The following is a 14,950-nucleotide window of genomic DNA, read 5'->3' as shown; positions in this document are numbered from 1 at the left end:
TTTGGGGGGGGGGTCCAGTCGTGGGGCCTGAACTCTGGGCCTGGCACTGTCCCTCAGCTCTTCATCTCAAGGCTAGTGCTCTACCACTTGAGCCACAGCACCACTTCCGGCTTTTTCTGCTTATGTGGTGCTGAGGAATTGAACCCAGGGCCTCATGCATGGGAAGCAAGCGCTCTACCACTGAGCCACCTTCCCAGCCCCATCTTTATCTTTTTTTTAAAAAAAGTAAATTTCATCCTTGCAGCACCTAAGGAAAAAGAGAATTGCTCACTTAACTTCTAAGGCATAAAATGTGAGTAATTTGATCAATACTCATCTTTTTAGCTGTTAGGCTATTTAGTCCACATAGTAATAAGTAGAAAAGAATATGACTGAAAATAATTTGAGCAGAATCTTTCATATGAAGCATTCAAATATACAGACATGTATGCTGGGTGGAGTGGCTGACATTTGTAATCCAGAAACCCAGGAGGTAAAGCCTAGTCTGTGGTCTGGGCTGAGCCAGGTCAAAACCACACACCCTACCAGAAAAAACTGACAGATAAATGGGAGGAGGGTATGGCTCAAGTGGTGAAGGACCTGCCTAGCAAGTGAAAGGCCCTATCTACTGTCTGTCTTTGTCTCTCTCTCTCTCTCTCTCTTACACACACAGACACACAGACACACACACGCCCCTCAAACAAAAAAACTAGGAATGTCTAATAGAAATGAAAAATTTCCCCAAGTTATTAACTTGATTTGGGTATCCTAATTTTTGTTTTTGTTTGTACCCATACTGGGGTTTGAACTCAGAGCCTGAGCAATGTCCCTGAGCTTTTTTGCTCAAGACTGGGAGTCTGCTACTTGAGCTACAATTCCAACTTCTGGTTTGTTGGTGATTAATTAGAGATAAGCATGTCCTGGCCTTTCCTGTCTTGGTTGGCTGCAATCAATATTCAGATCTCAGCCACCTGAATGGTTAAGCTTACAGGCCTGAGCCCTGTGCTCTGTGGGACAGGTGACAGACGCCATGGGATCTGTAAGTGAGGTAGCCTGGGCCCGTAATGCCACGCTTCTCGCAGAGGACGCTGCTCCACACTCACAGTGCAGCCTTTCGTCGAGGTGCTCAAGGGAGTGCAGGATCTTCTCTTCTTCAGCTGACAGTGCAGAGATATTGGACTGCTGGGTTTTACTTAAAGCCAGGCTTGGTGTCTGTAGCTGCTTGCTATTCAAGACAGTAAGAATTTCATCCTCAGGCAGTGAAGTTTTCACTAGCTTTTCAGCCATCAAAAACGCGAGGGTACTATCTGAAACTACAGAAACTTGCCATCAATTATTCTTTGATCTTTTTGTCTGGGGATCAGCCCTTCTAATATGCTTAGCTGTGAAGGCATACAGAAAAACACACATATTCTAGAGGTGGAAAAAAAGGAATAGTAAATTTTTTTTTTTACTAATAGTAAGATACTAATGAAAAATTAAAGTAGCAGAAAAAGTAAAATAGTAAAAAACTTGCAACTAATATTTATAATGCTAAGATTATTTCTAATACTTAGAATATGAAGTATTCCAGTAATTTGCAGAAATCAGAAAGAAAATAGCAAAGCTGTACTATACGGGGAAAAAGAATATGAAGAGTCAGTTCACCAAAAAGAAGTCTATTGTTAATAAAAAGAATATCAAAGTCTAAATCAACAATAATAACTATTTGCCTATCACATAAGCAAAAACAAGAAGTGATTGTGCCTAAAGTTAACACCTATCACTGAAGGAATCTTGAATGATAATACTTTTTTTTTTTTGTCAGTTGTGGGGCTTGGAATCAATCAGGACCTGGATGCTGTCACTTGAGCCACTTCTAGTTTCTGAGTGGTTTATTGGAGATAAGAGTCTCTCAGGGACTTTTCTGCCTGGGCTGGCTTCAAACTGCAATCCTCAGATCTTGGCCTCCTGAGTAGCTAGGATTACAGGTGTGCGCCACAGGCACCCAGCTGAATGATAATACTTTTCAGGAAAATACTTTAACATATATATATATATATATATATATATATCCCTATCAATGATTATTTCCTTTAATCCAGTATTCATTTAATATTCAGTTTTATTCAACAAATATTTATTGGTTATAGCTACCAAGTACTGTAATTTTAATTCTGTAAATCTTACAGAAATAATTGACAATTTAGAAGATACTTTGATGTAGAAAATATTGAGCACAATATTATTAGTTCATGAAAATCTGGTAATAAACAGAAGATGCTGGGGGGTGAGGCGAGTTCAGGTCCCAGTGGTGCTTTTGCAATCACATAATCATAAACACTTGAGAAAATATGTGGAAAACAAAGGTTTAAAAAAAGCTCTGAGAACATTTAAGTAAAACCTACCTTCTTCAATATTACATACCTTCTTCCATGTTAGGAGAACCACTTTTAGTATATTGTGGCTCACTTAAAGTTAGTTGGACATTTTGTCCAAAATTCTGTAACAAATAAAATATTCAGTCAATTTAATTTCACATTTGAAATTTGCGATACATGGACACTGAGAGCTTTTAATTGCTTTATCTTTATCTGTATTTTAAACTACCATTATTCATGTAACTTGGTTCTTTTACTTGTTTAATTTTGGAAACTAATAGCTACCACTAGATTACGGCTTTTCTAGGGTCCCAAGTATTTTAGAAGTATCTTATGTACAATGGGAAATTTCAGATAGTAGAGTTGTCTTGGACATTCCTTCCCTCCCATGTTGAGACAGGGTTTGCGATGGAGGCTGGCGGAGTGCTGGGATTACAGGTGTGCCCCTCCATGCTTTCTTACAGTTGGTTTAGAATCTTCGCTGGTAACTGGGCCATTGCGGTCAAACAGAACACAGCCAGGAAATGCAATCAGCCGCCAATGAGAGCCCCATGGTAGCTCTCTGTGGTTGGGGTAAATAGCGGTTAGCAAGAGCCCAGTAAGTACTTGAAGAGCATTCGCTTTTCAAGTGATTTTTCATTCTTGCAAACTTTTTATTAATACCATACTTACAATCTTTTGCTCACTGTACTTCTGTCCTGCACGCCCACGGATTTTTCTTTCCTGCTCTAAAAGAGTTCTCCGTTTATTATCAACAATTCGTTTTCTTCTTGTAACAGTAGAACCTTAAACAAATGCCAGCACAGGGTCAACAATTATGCAAGTTGAGTAGATAGTATGTATCTATTACAAATGTCCAGGTGCCTTCCAATGTCACAGAAAACTGTACATTTCATATACTTGTTCTATACAGGGCACAGTTCAAAACATTTGAAGCTGGGCACTGGTGGCTCACACCTGTCATCCTAACTACTCAGGAGACTGAGATCTGGGATCACAGTTCAAAGCCAGCCTGGGCAGGAAAGTCTGCGAGACTCTTATTTCCAATAAACCACTAGAAAACCAGAAGTGGTGCTGTGGCTCAAGTGGTAGAGCATTTGCCTTGAGCTGAAGAGCTGAGGGACAGCGCCCAAGCCCAGAGTTCAAGCCCATGACTGATTAAAAAAAAAAAAGAAAAATAGAAAAACTGTCTTGCTCCTGAAGGGTTTTATGGTTAAAGCCGTGACCTCCAGAGGTCCTGGGAGGCAGGCAGGTGAGACAGGCCACTGGTGTGCAGGAAGAGCATATTGGAATTCCAGGCTACACTTCTATTGAAGAAGGAAGCCTGCTTCCTGCGATGCGCGGGCTCACTGCGGCAGCTGCGCCGCAGAGGCCAAGGTGAGGGCCGGCTGGCCTCAGAGCTCTGGGGCTTGGTGCGGGGCTCGTTTGAGCAGGATTTCATCTATTGCAGTGCCCAAACAAGCCCTCACAAAAGGGGAAGGTGCTGAAAGCACATCTTCAGGGCTTTCTCTAGATGTGCAACGGTCACTACTGAAGGGGAGGGGCAGGTACTTGGCAAGGGTAGGTGACGCGGGGACGGCTGAGCACCACTAAGAGCAATGGCATTTAACTGACCTTTTTTAATAGATGAGAAGTACTAAAAATTATCTTTAAATAGTTGTACAAAGGAGCTGCCATTTAAGAAAGCAGTGTATGAATACAATGCATATTTTTTTTCTCGAGAATTTTGAAAAAGCTTAAGATAATGGTATCATTTTATTCCTCGAATGAGGTATAGAGCAGATCAAATCTGAGTTGTCACTATTTTGTAAAGTGGGGAGGGGTTTAGGCACATCTATTAGCTTATAGCTCTTTAATAATTTTAAAGAAAAATAAAGGAATATGCTCTAATATTCACTTACTTAGGATAATTTAAACAGTGTTTTCCACTGTGCACACTTTTATAGAGTGTGTGGCTACACTGGTCATGTCAGACTAGTATGGGACAAGAAGAGATCCTATTCCGTGTTCTTGAAAATGTCTTGAGATGTCATAAAAAAATGGAGGCTGGAAAGAGTTTCTTAGTTCAGCACAGGTTAGGCCAAGCTTTAACTCCTGGATCCAATTATTAGGGAGACAAGTTATTTTTATAAGACCAAACTGTTAATTTAATACCAGTAAGGAAAAGTTGTGCAAAAGCTTTCTTACCAGTGGCTCTCTCGCTTTGGCACAGAATAGTATTCTCTTTTTTCCACGAGGGAATCAGCTGTTCTTTAGTATTTCTAAGATACATTGACTGATAACGTCCCTCATAAGCAGGACTTGTTTGGGGGCAGTGAGTGTCACCCTGCGGGGCGACCACGTGCGGGCTGTTTGGGTGACTTGCTTTCGTGAAGGTGTGGCACTGGGAAGAATAGTAGGATGGGGGAGAGGGCATCACAGTGACCAGGTCTGAGTGAGCATCTGGCTGGGGAGGATCACTTTCCTGGCTCCATGGATTCAGGCTGTGTTCTGCTGGAAGGACGTATTTTGAATTACAACAGTTCTGTGTAATCGCGTTTGGGGAACCTGCAGGCATTGCGGATTGACACTGGCACATGTGTGTATTTTCACCACTTTGGATCTTTGCTGTTGGTTTGGGAGGAGGATGAGGTATGATTAGTCTGCCCTGAGTCTGTACAAAGGAGTTGCCTCTGCTTGTGGACTGTGTCTGGACGACAGTGCCTTTCCTGTTCACATACACAAAGGTGGACTGGGCTCTTGCAGATCCGGCTCTCCCAGTGGCCTTCGCTCCGCCTGGGGGAGGATTACCTTTCTGGGTTTTAGAAACTCCACTCTGTGCAGGGGCTTTGCTTTCTTCTTTTTTAGATGCCGCCCAGGCTTGTTTAATGAAGTTATAACCTGAAGGCGTAGAGCAGTTCAAAGGCACGTGGTCTGTTCCAGATCCTTCTAAATTAGCAACATCTCCAGAGACAGAATCAAGCTTGGGATTCGATCCATCCACAGAACTTACAGCATGGGCGGGGGCGCTGGCTGCGTGGCTGCCAGCGTCACTCTGCCCTGGACACTGTGGAGTCGTTCCCGCTCGGTCCCTCAGGAAGCCGCAGTCCTCAGCACTCTCCGCTTGATGCTCACTTTCATCAAACCACCTTAGTTTTTTACTCATCTTTGGAATCTCTGCGCCTTTTTCCTTTACCTTTGTTAGTTCAATACTATCCCTGATAGCTGCTGCTTTTTGGTTTCTAAACTTAAAGCCTTGATTTGTGATCAGTGTCTGCAGATAATTATGCTTATATTTAGAATCTTTCTTTAAGATGCTTTTAAGAAACCTCACACTACTTTGCTCATGGCTATCATATTTCATTTTCTTGTGCTGGTCAAGTAAGTCGTTTACATTAGACAATGATGCCTTTTGTTTTTTGTCTTTTGAATCAGGATTTTGAGGTATAGCGGTAGCTTTGAAACTGTCTGAAAAGAAAGGCAACTCTTCTTTATTACAATTGAAATATTTTATCTTTTCTTCTTGCATGTCTTCCAATTCATCTAGCTTATCTGAACACTGCACTGGGTCAATTTCTTTTATGTGCATATTGCTCATCGGTACAGTCCTGGCACACTGTCGATTAGATGGAGGAAAGAAAGCTGTTGCCCTTGGTACACATGAAGCCGGGCCTGAGGATGTTCCATTTCCTTGAGTTGACTCAGGTAATTTCTTTTGGTGTGAGGGCGTGGCTGCTTTCTGAGTGGCAGCGGGCGAGCTGGTCCAGGTTCTGCTGACTGGGACCGGAGCGCGCTCCGTGACCGAGCCCCTCTCCTTGCGCCTCCAGGTGGCAGTTCCAGAGCTCTTCTTGTCCTTCCTATCCAGCGCTGCTACAGGTGGGCTGTACACAAAGACGACGGGACTCCTGGCAGCACTCACAGCTCCATCCACAGTTCCACTCACAGCACATGGATTTTGCTCTTTACTACCGAGATGCTCCTGGGGAGGGGCAACAATAGGCTTATTGGAAATATCTGGGGAAGGTGTGACATTTTGAGTACCATGAGCATCCAAATTTGTAAGCCAATTATTTATATGTTGAACTTTTGAGAAAAACAGTTTATTATCATCAGAGCAGTTTAGATGAGCTGACTGTATATTTGCTGATAAGAGGGGAGCAGAATCCTCTTGTGCTGACGGCGCTTCATTAAATGTTAGGTACACCTCTTCGCGCTCACCAGCCTCCAGACTGTCTATACTTGAGAGGGTCTCAGAATTGGTGATCTGATGAACTTGGTCATAAAATTTCTAGGGGAGAAAAAGAACATTGTTTTATACCTTAAAATGTTTTAAATGGCAAACTTTAATGACTTACACTGTTGTTACTGAAGTCTAAATACTGGCCTATTAACAGAAGAATATGAATACAGTGGTAAGGCTCGTGAGGACTCTCCATCTCTCAGGGGAAAAACAGGGGAGTAGCAAAGATCTATAGAAATATATGCGGACTTTAATTTCAACTCCTAACTTTTCCAATTATTTTAAACATAATATGGCTTAGAATTAATTTTTGTGCTGCTATTCTATTTCAAATGTGGAGTTTTCTTCTTTCTTTCTAACTAGAGATTGAATGGCTGAGAGTTTATTTCAGACAAGCAAAGTCACTTTCTGGCCTCAATAATGCTACCAGTAAATATACCAAAGTAATGAAAATGGCAACTATCACTCAACTCTGGGCTTTTGAATGTTTTGTAATAGCAAGTAAAACTTTGGAAAATAGTTATTTAAAAACTGTACTTTTTTCCTGAGACAGTCATTGAGCTTGAATGAGACTGCTAAACGCTTTAAGCCTTGAATTTGCCCTTGTGCTGGAAGGGGAGTTGCCCTGTCCTGCAGAGGGGAGCCTGTGGTCTGCAGTAGACCTGCTTGCTTGTCAGCTCACATAGGCACTTAGTCAGAATATCTATTCCTGGGCCCTGATGATTTAACATTTGGAGGGGGCCCATAAAAATGGTATTTTTAGCTCAGCGTCAGTGGCTCACACCTGTAAGCCTAGCTACTCAGGAGGCTGAGATCTGAGGATCGCAGTTCAAAGCCAGCCTGGGCAAGAAAGTCCGTGAGACGCTTATCTCCAATAAACCAACTAGAAAACCTGAAGTGGTGCTGTGGCTTAAGTAGTAGAGCGCTGGCCTTGAGCTGAAGAGCACAGGGACAGCGCCCAAGCCCAGAGTTCAAGCCCCATGACCGAACAACAACAACAACAAAAGTATTATTTTTAAAATTCTCCTAGGTAACTAACTATAACTATAGGATGGATTTAATCTTGATATTGACCAACTGACAATCTCATAAATGTGTGAAAATATTTACAGGAAGGAATCGGCTGATACTCATTTGTGGAACAAAAAAAGATCAAAATAAATGCCCTGCTAGGAGAGATTAGTAACTTCTGTTATATTTCAAATAAGAATCTCATACAACATGTGATACAATTTTAAGGTTCCTTTTTATAATGAGCTCTATTACTCATACTTCCTTTACATTGTACTTTCAAATAGCTTACATGTTTGTCATAAAGTAACACTCAGTAAGCACAGTATTTTTGAAATAGGAAGTGAAAAAAGAAGAATAGAAGAAAAAGAAAGGAACTTGGGAAAAACATAAGAAAAAGTAAACCCTAAAGTTTTTTTCCAGTGTCTGTGATAAATCTGTGTTGAGTACCTCACACCCTCTCCGGCCCACACTTAACCAACAAGATACACTTCTGTGATAGAGAACACTGGACCGAAGTCTTAGCGGCACATTTACAGTTTCATACTTGCAAGCTGCTCAAGCGCTGGTCTTCTAGGCGCTTCTGCGTCTCCTCCAACTGCAGCTGAAACGTGCTCCTGTTAGCAGCCATGTTTGCCGTGCTGTGGTCCTTCACGTCTTTATCACAATTGGTTTTGGATCTGAGATGTTTCTTATGCTTGTCATTTGACAAGGCTGAAGACAAGGCAGAATCTAGAGCTCTGTGAACAGACATACAGATACTTAGCACATTTAAATAAAATTAGTTTCTATAAGTAGACAAATGATACATTTGTGTTATAGGAGTGCATGTGTCAGATAATCTCATATAAGGATATTGGAGAAATATATAGATATATTAGAATGGTGAACTGAAAGCATTCAATAATACAAAAAACAAAAACAAAAATGGTTGTGAGACCACTGTGCCAATAATGGAGACTGTCAGGTAGGAATGCCCAATTACTCACGACCTTATCCCACCCCTTCTTTTATCATCTGGTGGAGTAGAAGTATCTCCTGTAAATGGTGTCAGGTCCCATGCTTGGTTCTTTAAGAGTATCCCCGTATGGACAAAAACAGTCCTCATTACCCTTTGTTCTGAGTTAAAACCAGGCTAATCCATTCTCCTACAACTGAAGAAAGCTGAAGACTCAAGCAGATAGAAATAATGAACGGTGCTTAAGGAGGTTTGGGAACTTGGCTCTTAATAAACAGTGTTTGTTTTTGGTCTGAGACTGGAACTCAAACTTGGTACCTGACACATTTACTCGCTGGCTAGTGCTCTACCAACATTTGTTTTTACAATGGTTTCAGAAAAGCAAATGTAATTGGACGCTATAGAAGAGGTATCTTCAATACAGCATTTACTTATGTGCCAAGGTATCACATCAAGATTACCTTATCTTCTATCACCTGGAAACCAATAGCATACTTCATTTCCGGATACAGTGCAAAGCAAAGAGTTTAGTGAGACTTCGTTGGGGAGGATGGGACAGAAATGTGGATAATAGAAAGCTGACTGCCTGTGCACTGTGGCTGCTGGTTCGGGTCCTAGGGCGTTGATTACCAGGTTCAATTCACTCCTTACCAACTCGATGAGGATAAAAACATTTTGGCAAGGGACATAGGGCTGCAAGTAACATATATCTATCTCCAAAACCCATATGTATCTTTATTTGGACCAACCAAAATAGTCGAGGTCAGTAATAATTCCATTCCTATCTCTTTGTTCTAATGGGGAGATCAGAAGAGCAAGTTCCTGAACATTGAGGGTCTATTTCTGTCTCTTCCTTTTATATATGCTTCCCTGCTTCTACAGAATTCTTCCCTTTCAGTCATCCTTTCCAAATAAAATAAAGCTAAGTCTACAAAATGTCTAATAAACTCCAATTATTTACCTTTAAAGTTGTCGTCTCTCAACTTTTTCTTCTCTATTCCTTTCTTCTCTACTCGACTTTCTTCTCTTCTCTTCTCTACCTTCTTTCCCCCGTGAGGAAGACTGAATGGATGGATAGGAGTGAAAGGAGAGGGAGAGGTGGAGAGAGAAGGAGAGTGAAGCATGGGAGGGAAAGAAGAAATCACAAAGGAAGAAGAAACAGGAGACACTGGCGAGGGAAAAGCAAAGTAAGTTGGGGACAAACATGGAGAGGAAGATGACTGCAAGGGAGAGGGCACAAGAGGGGCAGATGAGGGAGAAGAGGAAGGCAAGGGGGGGGAAGGAGAGGAGGGGGCGGAGAGCACTAGGGAGGGTGGAGAGGATGATGCTGACATGGAGCGTGGTGAAGGCACAGCAGATGGAGAGCCACAGGGCGGTGGATGGGAGAGAACTGGGGCAGGGGGCTGGTCTGCAAAGACCTGTGGTTGGTGTGACCATGTGGCTTGTAGAACAGATTGCTGAACCGACTGGAAAAGACGTTCAGGCAATGGATGGACCCGAGACAGGGTGGAGAGAGGCTGAGGAGGCTGAGCGGACACGCAGGAAGGCTTCAAACTAGGGAGCGCTTCCAGAGGGGCGGGGGAAGCACCCAGTCGAGCGGGAAGGGACCGGCGAGCAAGGGCAGGCACTAGGGAGGCTGGGGTAGAACGCGGTGCTGGAAGGAGACGTTTGGGTCTTAAAGTTTTATGAAATAACTTGTTCTGTGAGTCAGGATCAGGAATAACTGGAGAACTTAAGGATGGGTGTGGTCGAAAGTTAGGTGGGTCAGAGGGAACAGGGGCTGGGGGACGAGGGAAACTGTTAGAAAAGCTGGGTGTAGCTGGGGCTGGCGGACGCGGGAGATGTTTGAGTGGGTAGGACGGGAAGGGGGCTGGCAGACAGGCCTTTGAGAGAGTGGAGGGGACAGATGGCAGGGGACGGGTCTGGCGGGTGGGAGACACAGCTGGGTAGCTAGGAAGAATTTGGGAGTGGTGGGATGACACGGGGGCCCGGGAAGGGGGCAGCTGATCAAACAAGCCGGGATTGGGTGTGGAGATAGCTGGACAGGAAGGGATGGACCTGCACAAGTGGAAAGCATGGGACAGGCAGGGAGAAAGAGCCTTGTTATGATGTAGAACCATGTGCTGGGCTGCCTCTGTGGGTGTGGCTGTCATTTTTGTCCTTAGGCTGGAGGCATGATCTTCCATGGTCAGCCAGAGCCTTTCCCAGGGGTTGAGAAGTACACAGGACAGCCAGGCTCTGCTCAGTCCTTGAGCTCAGAGGCTGAGATGTACACAGCCCAGCCAGGCTCCCTCTGCTCAGTCCTTGAGCTCAGAGCATTTCCAGAAGTCTGTTAGTCATACGTTCACACAAACATGGGCTGGACAATTTTGTTTAAAACACTGGTACAAAAGGCAAATAAAGGTCACCTCTGGATAGCCTTTTCAGGGTAGCATGTGGTTCTAGAAGCATCCTTCTCACCAAAATACATGGATATTGGAGATAGATATCTAATAATCTCATTTTATTAAAGAGGGAGCACTGAATATGAGTGAGAATATACCATCTTTTACTCTCAGGAACTAGGAAGACTTATTGTATGTTTAGAATTCTAGTCCCTTATTGATACTCCTACATCTCACTATTTCCTGAAGCAGTTTTTATGTTCATAAAACACTTTGATTTTTGTAGTTTAGTTATGTTTATAATAAAAATATTTCCATCAACCTAATACCTAATCCTTAATATTCTACTATCTCATATTTGTACAGTGTTAATAGTTTACAAGGTACTTCCACATATATTACTAATACTATTAAATATCTGTGGAGAGAATTCTAATTTTTCAAGTATAAAACCATAGTGTTCTCTCTGTAGCTTCATCATGCTTTGTTGATTTTTAAACATATAACATTCATGTGATATTTATACACACAGACAGATATGGGTATCATGAAGTCAGATTCACAACTTATCGTCCCCTTTCACGTTTTCCTCCCCTGACCCTATTGACCTTTCCTCCACAGTCGTTAATGTTTTAACTCATACCCCCTACTCTGCTCAAGCCCAGGGGAAAGCTCTGGCTCTTTCTCTTCACTTTTGAGTTGCTTCTAGTTCTTTCTATTCTGGCAACGCTTACACAAAATAAATGCATGCTGCATGCCTGCTTCAAAGTTTTCAGTCACCATTTCTAGAACATAGGTGTGATTCAAGGCCTCCCTCCTAACCCACCTGCCCACTACTTTCTTCTCACTGTCCACACCAGCTGGATTAAACCGTCTGAAGTTACCTTAGCAAGCGCATCCTCTCCCGCCTCTTTTAACACAGTTCTTTTTTTTTCTGTCTCAAGTTTTTTTAATCAGTCTCTAAAAAAATATGCTTTTCATCTGTTAAACTTCTGGCCATGTTTATGCCCTTCTGGAAGTACTCACAGCCCTGGTCTTTCTTCATTATTTATTGACAACTTCCAAAGTACTTTGCACTGAACTAAACACTACTTTGTGCCTGTTTCCTTCCAGGATCATGACTGATACAAGTTGTTATGCTACTACTTCAGGATTTTTTTTTTTTTTTTTTTGTTGGTCGTGGGGCTTGAACTCTGGGCCTGGGCGCTGTCCCTCAGCTCTTCAGCTCAAGGCGAGCGCTCTACCACTTGAGCTACAGCACCACTTCTGGTTTTCTGGTGGTTTATTAGAGTTTCACAGACTTTCCTGCCCAGGCTGGCTTTGAACCGTGATCCTCAGGTCTCAGCCTCCTGAGTAGCTAGGATGACAGGCGTGAGCCACTGGCGCCTGGCAAAATTTGAACTTTTTTTTTTTGGTCAGTCATAGAGCTTGATCTCAGGGCCTGGGCGCTGTCCCTCAGCATTTTCAGCTTAAGGCAGGCGCTCTACCACTTGAGCTACAGTGCCACTTCCTTCAGGATTCTTTAGAAGCCATTTGTTTTCTGTCAACTACTTTTTCCTTAGTTTCTGCGAAGGCATCCCTTTCCACAGCCTAGCAGTGACCCTGGCTGTCCCGGCTGTCCTGAGTGCAGCCTCTGCCTCCCGCTCTGCACAGGCGGCCCCTGCCACGGCGCACCTGCTTCACAGCCCGTAACAGCCGCTGCCTCCACTTCACATTAGCTCAGGTCTTCCTCATGAACTCTGAATCACATATTTTCTGTGTTTGTTGACAGAGCCCCTTCTTTCACTCCATTATTCACAATTGTTCATGATAAACTGCCATGGTAAGTTTTAAATATTTTGATTTTACTCAACTACTTAAAATCCTCTTACCTTAACTTTTGTATTTCTTAACATACAGGTGCACTTTCTTTTCCCATCTCATGGCTAGCCAGACTTTCAGAATTTTGTGTTCTGATTCACCCACATTCTCACTGCTTGCAGTACACTGCTTTGCCCATGCTCCACCCACATCCTCCAGGGTTAACTCCTATTTTCTTCAAAGTTTTGCTAAAGTTGGGTGCCAGTGGCTGACTTTTGTAACCCGAGCTTCTCAGGAGGCTGAGATCTGAGGATCATGGTTTGAAGCCAGCCTGGACAGGAAAGTACATGAGACTCTTATCTCCAATCAACCGGCAAAAAGTTGTAAGTGAGCTGTGGCTCAAGTGGTAGAGCACTAGACTTGAGAAAAAAAAAAAAAGGCTCAGGGACTGCATACAGGCCCTAAGTTCAAGCCCCAGGACTCACACACACACACACAAAAGACTTCTCCATTTCATGAGGTCTTTTCTAAACTTGAGTGAAATGTGAGGGGATGCAGTTTTTGTTTGCTTTTAGCCCTAATCAAGGGAATTACTGACCAGTTGAATTTTAAAAATGGAATGTTATATACAGGAAACAGAATAACATAATTCATTAGAATACTTTCATGTACATAAATGTTAAGTACTATCATCACTAATTTGGCATTTTTCTACCTTTTCTTCCTCTTTTTCTTGTCTGTGCTGGGTCAGACCCGCGCCTCATGACAAGGCAAGCACACTGTCACTCGTGCCTGTCCTTCTCCCAGATACCGGGGATATCTATCGGGGCGGTCTATTCTGTGCTTTAAATGACTCACTCATCAAAGTTTGGAGTGAAACCAGAAGACCTTTTTGAGATGTAGGAAAGAATTTTCCTTACTGAAAATACTTTTAGTAAGGAAAAGGTTCTTTTTAACTTTGTGGCATATCTACCACTAAGTTAGTCTTTTTTAAAACTAAATCTATTACAGTTTAAAGCAATTTCATTTTCCAAGCAAACATTAATAAAAAATTATTAAAACAACTTTGATAATTGTTTCCACAGTGTTTAATATGGGCAGTATTTTTTAATGTCAAAGACTTTTAAGATAATGAATTAGCATTCTAATTTCACTCTTGTAGAAATTCTATTCTTCCCAAATAAATAAACAAAACAATCTAAAGCAGAGAACAGTAGTAGTCTTGGACTGGAACAGAGCACAGTGACAGAGCATTTGCCTGTAGCCAGTGCAGGGGCCCGAGTTGAACAGACCTACACATTCAGCATCAAGAAAGCCATACATTATAATATACAACTACTAATAAAAAATATACTAATTAAAACAGTAATACTTACCTCCAGTTTACTGCTGGTCTGTGAGAAAAGGGAATGTTTACTTCTGGATTTAAATTGGATTCCTGAATTTGTTTGAGGGCCTCTTCTAATGGAGGAACTGGTTTTTGAAAAACTACAAGGAGAGTAAAGGTCAAATAGTAAAGACTCACTCTATATTCAATGGTCTTTTTATAATCCAATTGGTCAGTAAGAAAATAGTATTTTTAAATGCTTGTATAAAGAGAACAGATTTCTACAGACATGGTTGCCCATGTTTGTAGTCCCAGCTACTTGGCAAAAGGCAGAGATCAGAAGGATCATGGGTCAGGAAAATGTTAGCAAGACCCCCATCTCAACAAACTTTGGCTTCCTCCCGACCTCGCTCCTGTTGCTCAATGCTCTGCCTTGGCCTGGGCCCAGGATTGTTAGAACAAGGACTATCGCCTGCAGCTTCTGAGACTTGGAGCTAAAATAAACCTTCTGCTCTTTGGTTTCATGCTATGTACTCCGTCAAAGCGATGCAGAGTCTGATTGGCATTCACATATACTCTGGTCAACTTAGCTACTCTTTCTCATTATTTCCATTATCAACTGTACATCTATCCACTGGCTACTCGTACGCATAAATTGTGTGTGTGTGCCTGCCAGTCCTGGGGCTTGAGCTCTGGTCCTGGGCACTGTCCCTGAGCTCCTTTTTGCTCAAGACTAGCACTCTATACCACTTGAGCCACAGCACCACTTCTAGCTTTTTCTGTGATTAGTTGGAGATAAGAGTGTCATAGACTTTCTGCTTGGGCTGGCTTTGAACAGCAATTCTCAGATCTCAGCCTCCTGAGTAGCTAGGATTATAGGCGTGAGCTACCAGTGTTGGGCAAGCATACATT

General features: G+C 42.5%; 1 protein-coding gene across 6 annotated transcripts in view; it reads right to left on the bottom strand.

Annotated features, from left to right (window-relative positions):
* Window positions 1–14,950, bottom strand: part of LOC138809861 (centrosomal protein of 126 kDa-like) — a 35,231-nt gene that overhangs the window by 12,880 nt on the left and 7,401 nt on the right. For 2 of the 6 annotated variants that reach the window (XM_069996918.1, XM_069996923.1), the window contains exons 4-9: window positions 14,088–14,199; window positions 8,117–8,309; window positions 4,527–6,606; window positions 3,012–3,124; window positions 2,386–2,461; window positions 1,083–1,292 (exon numbers count right to left, since the gene is read on the bottom strand). In XM_069996918.1, the coding sequence (XP_069853019.1) occupies window positions 1,083–1,292; window positions 2,386–2,461; window positions 3,012–3,124; window positions 4,527–6,606; window positions 8,117–8,309; window positions 14,088–14,199 (2,784 nt within the window). Of the gene's footprint in view, window positions 1–1,082; window positions 1,293–2,385; window positions 2,462–3,011; window positions 3,125–4,526; window positions 6,607–8,116; window positions 8,310–9,488; window positions 10,586–14,087; window positions 14,200–14,950 lie in introns of those variants that run through there. The other 4 variants (XM_069996926.1, XM_069996935.1, XM_069996952.1 and 1 more) reach the window with 3 other exon arrangements.

This window comes from Dipodomys merriami, unplaced genomic scaffold, assembly GCF_024711535.1.
Source record: "Dipodomys merriami isolate MVZ:Mamm:240054 unplaced genomic scaffold, mDipMer1.0.p SCAF_103, whole genome shotgun sequence".
NCBI classification, from domain to species: Eukaryota; Metazoa; Chordata; class Mammalia; order Rodentia; family Heteromyidae; genus Dipodomys; species Dipodomys merriami.
This window is presented reverse-complemented; position numbering and strand designations above follow the sequence as displayed.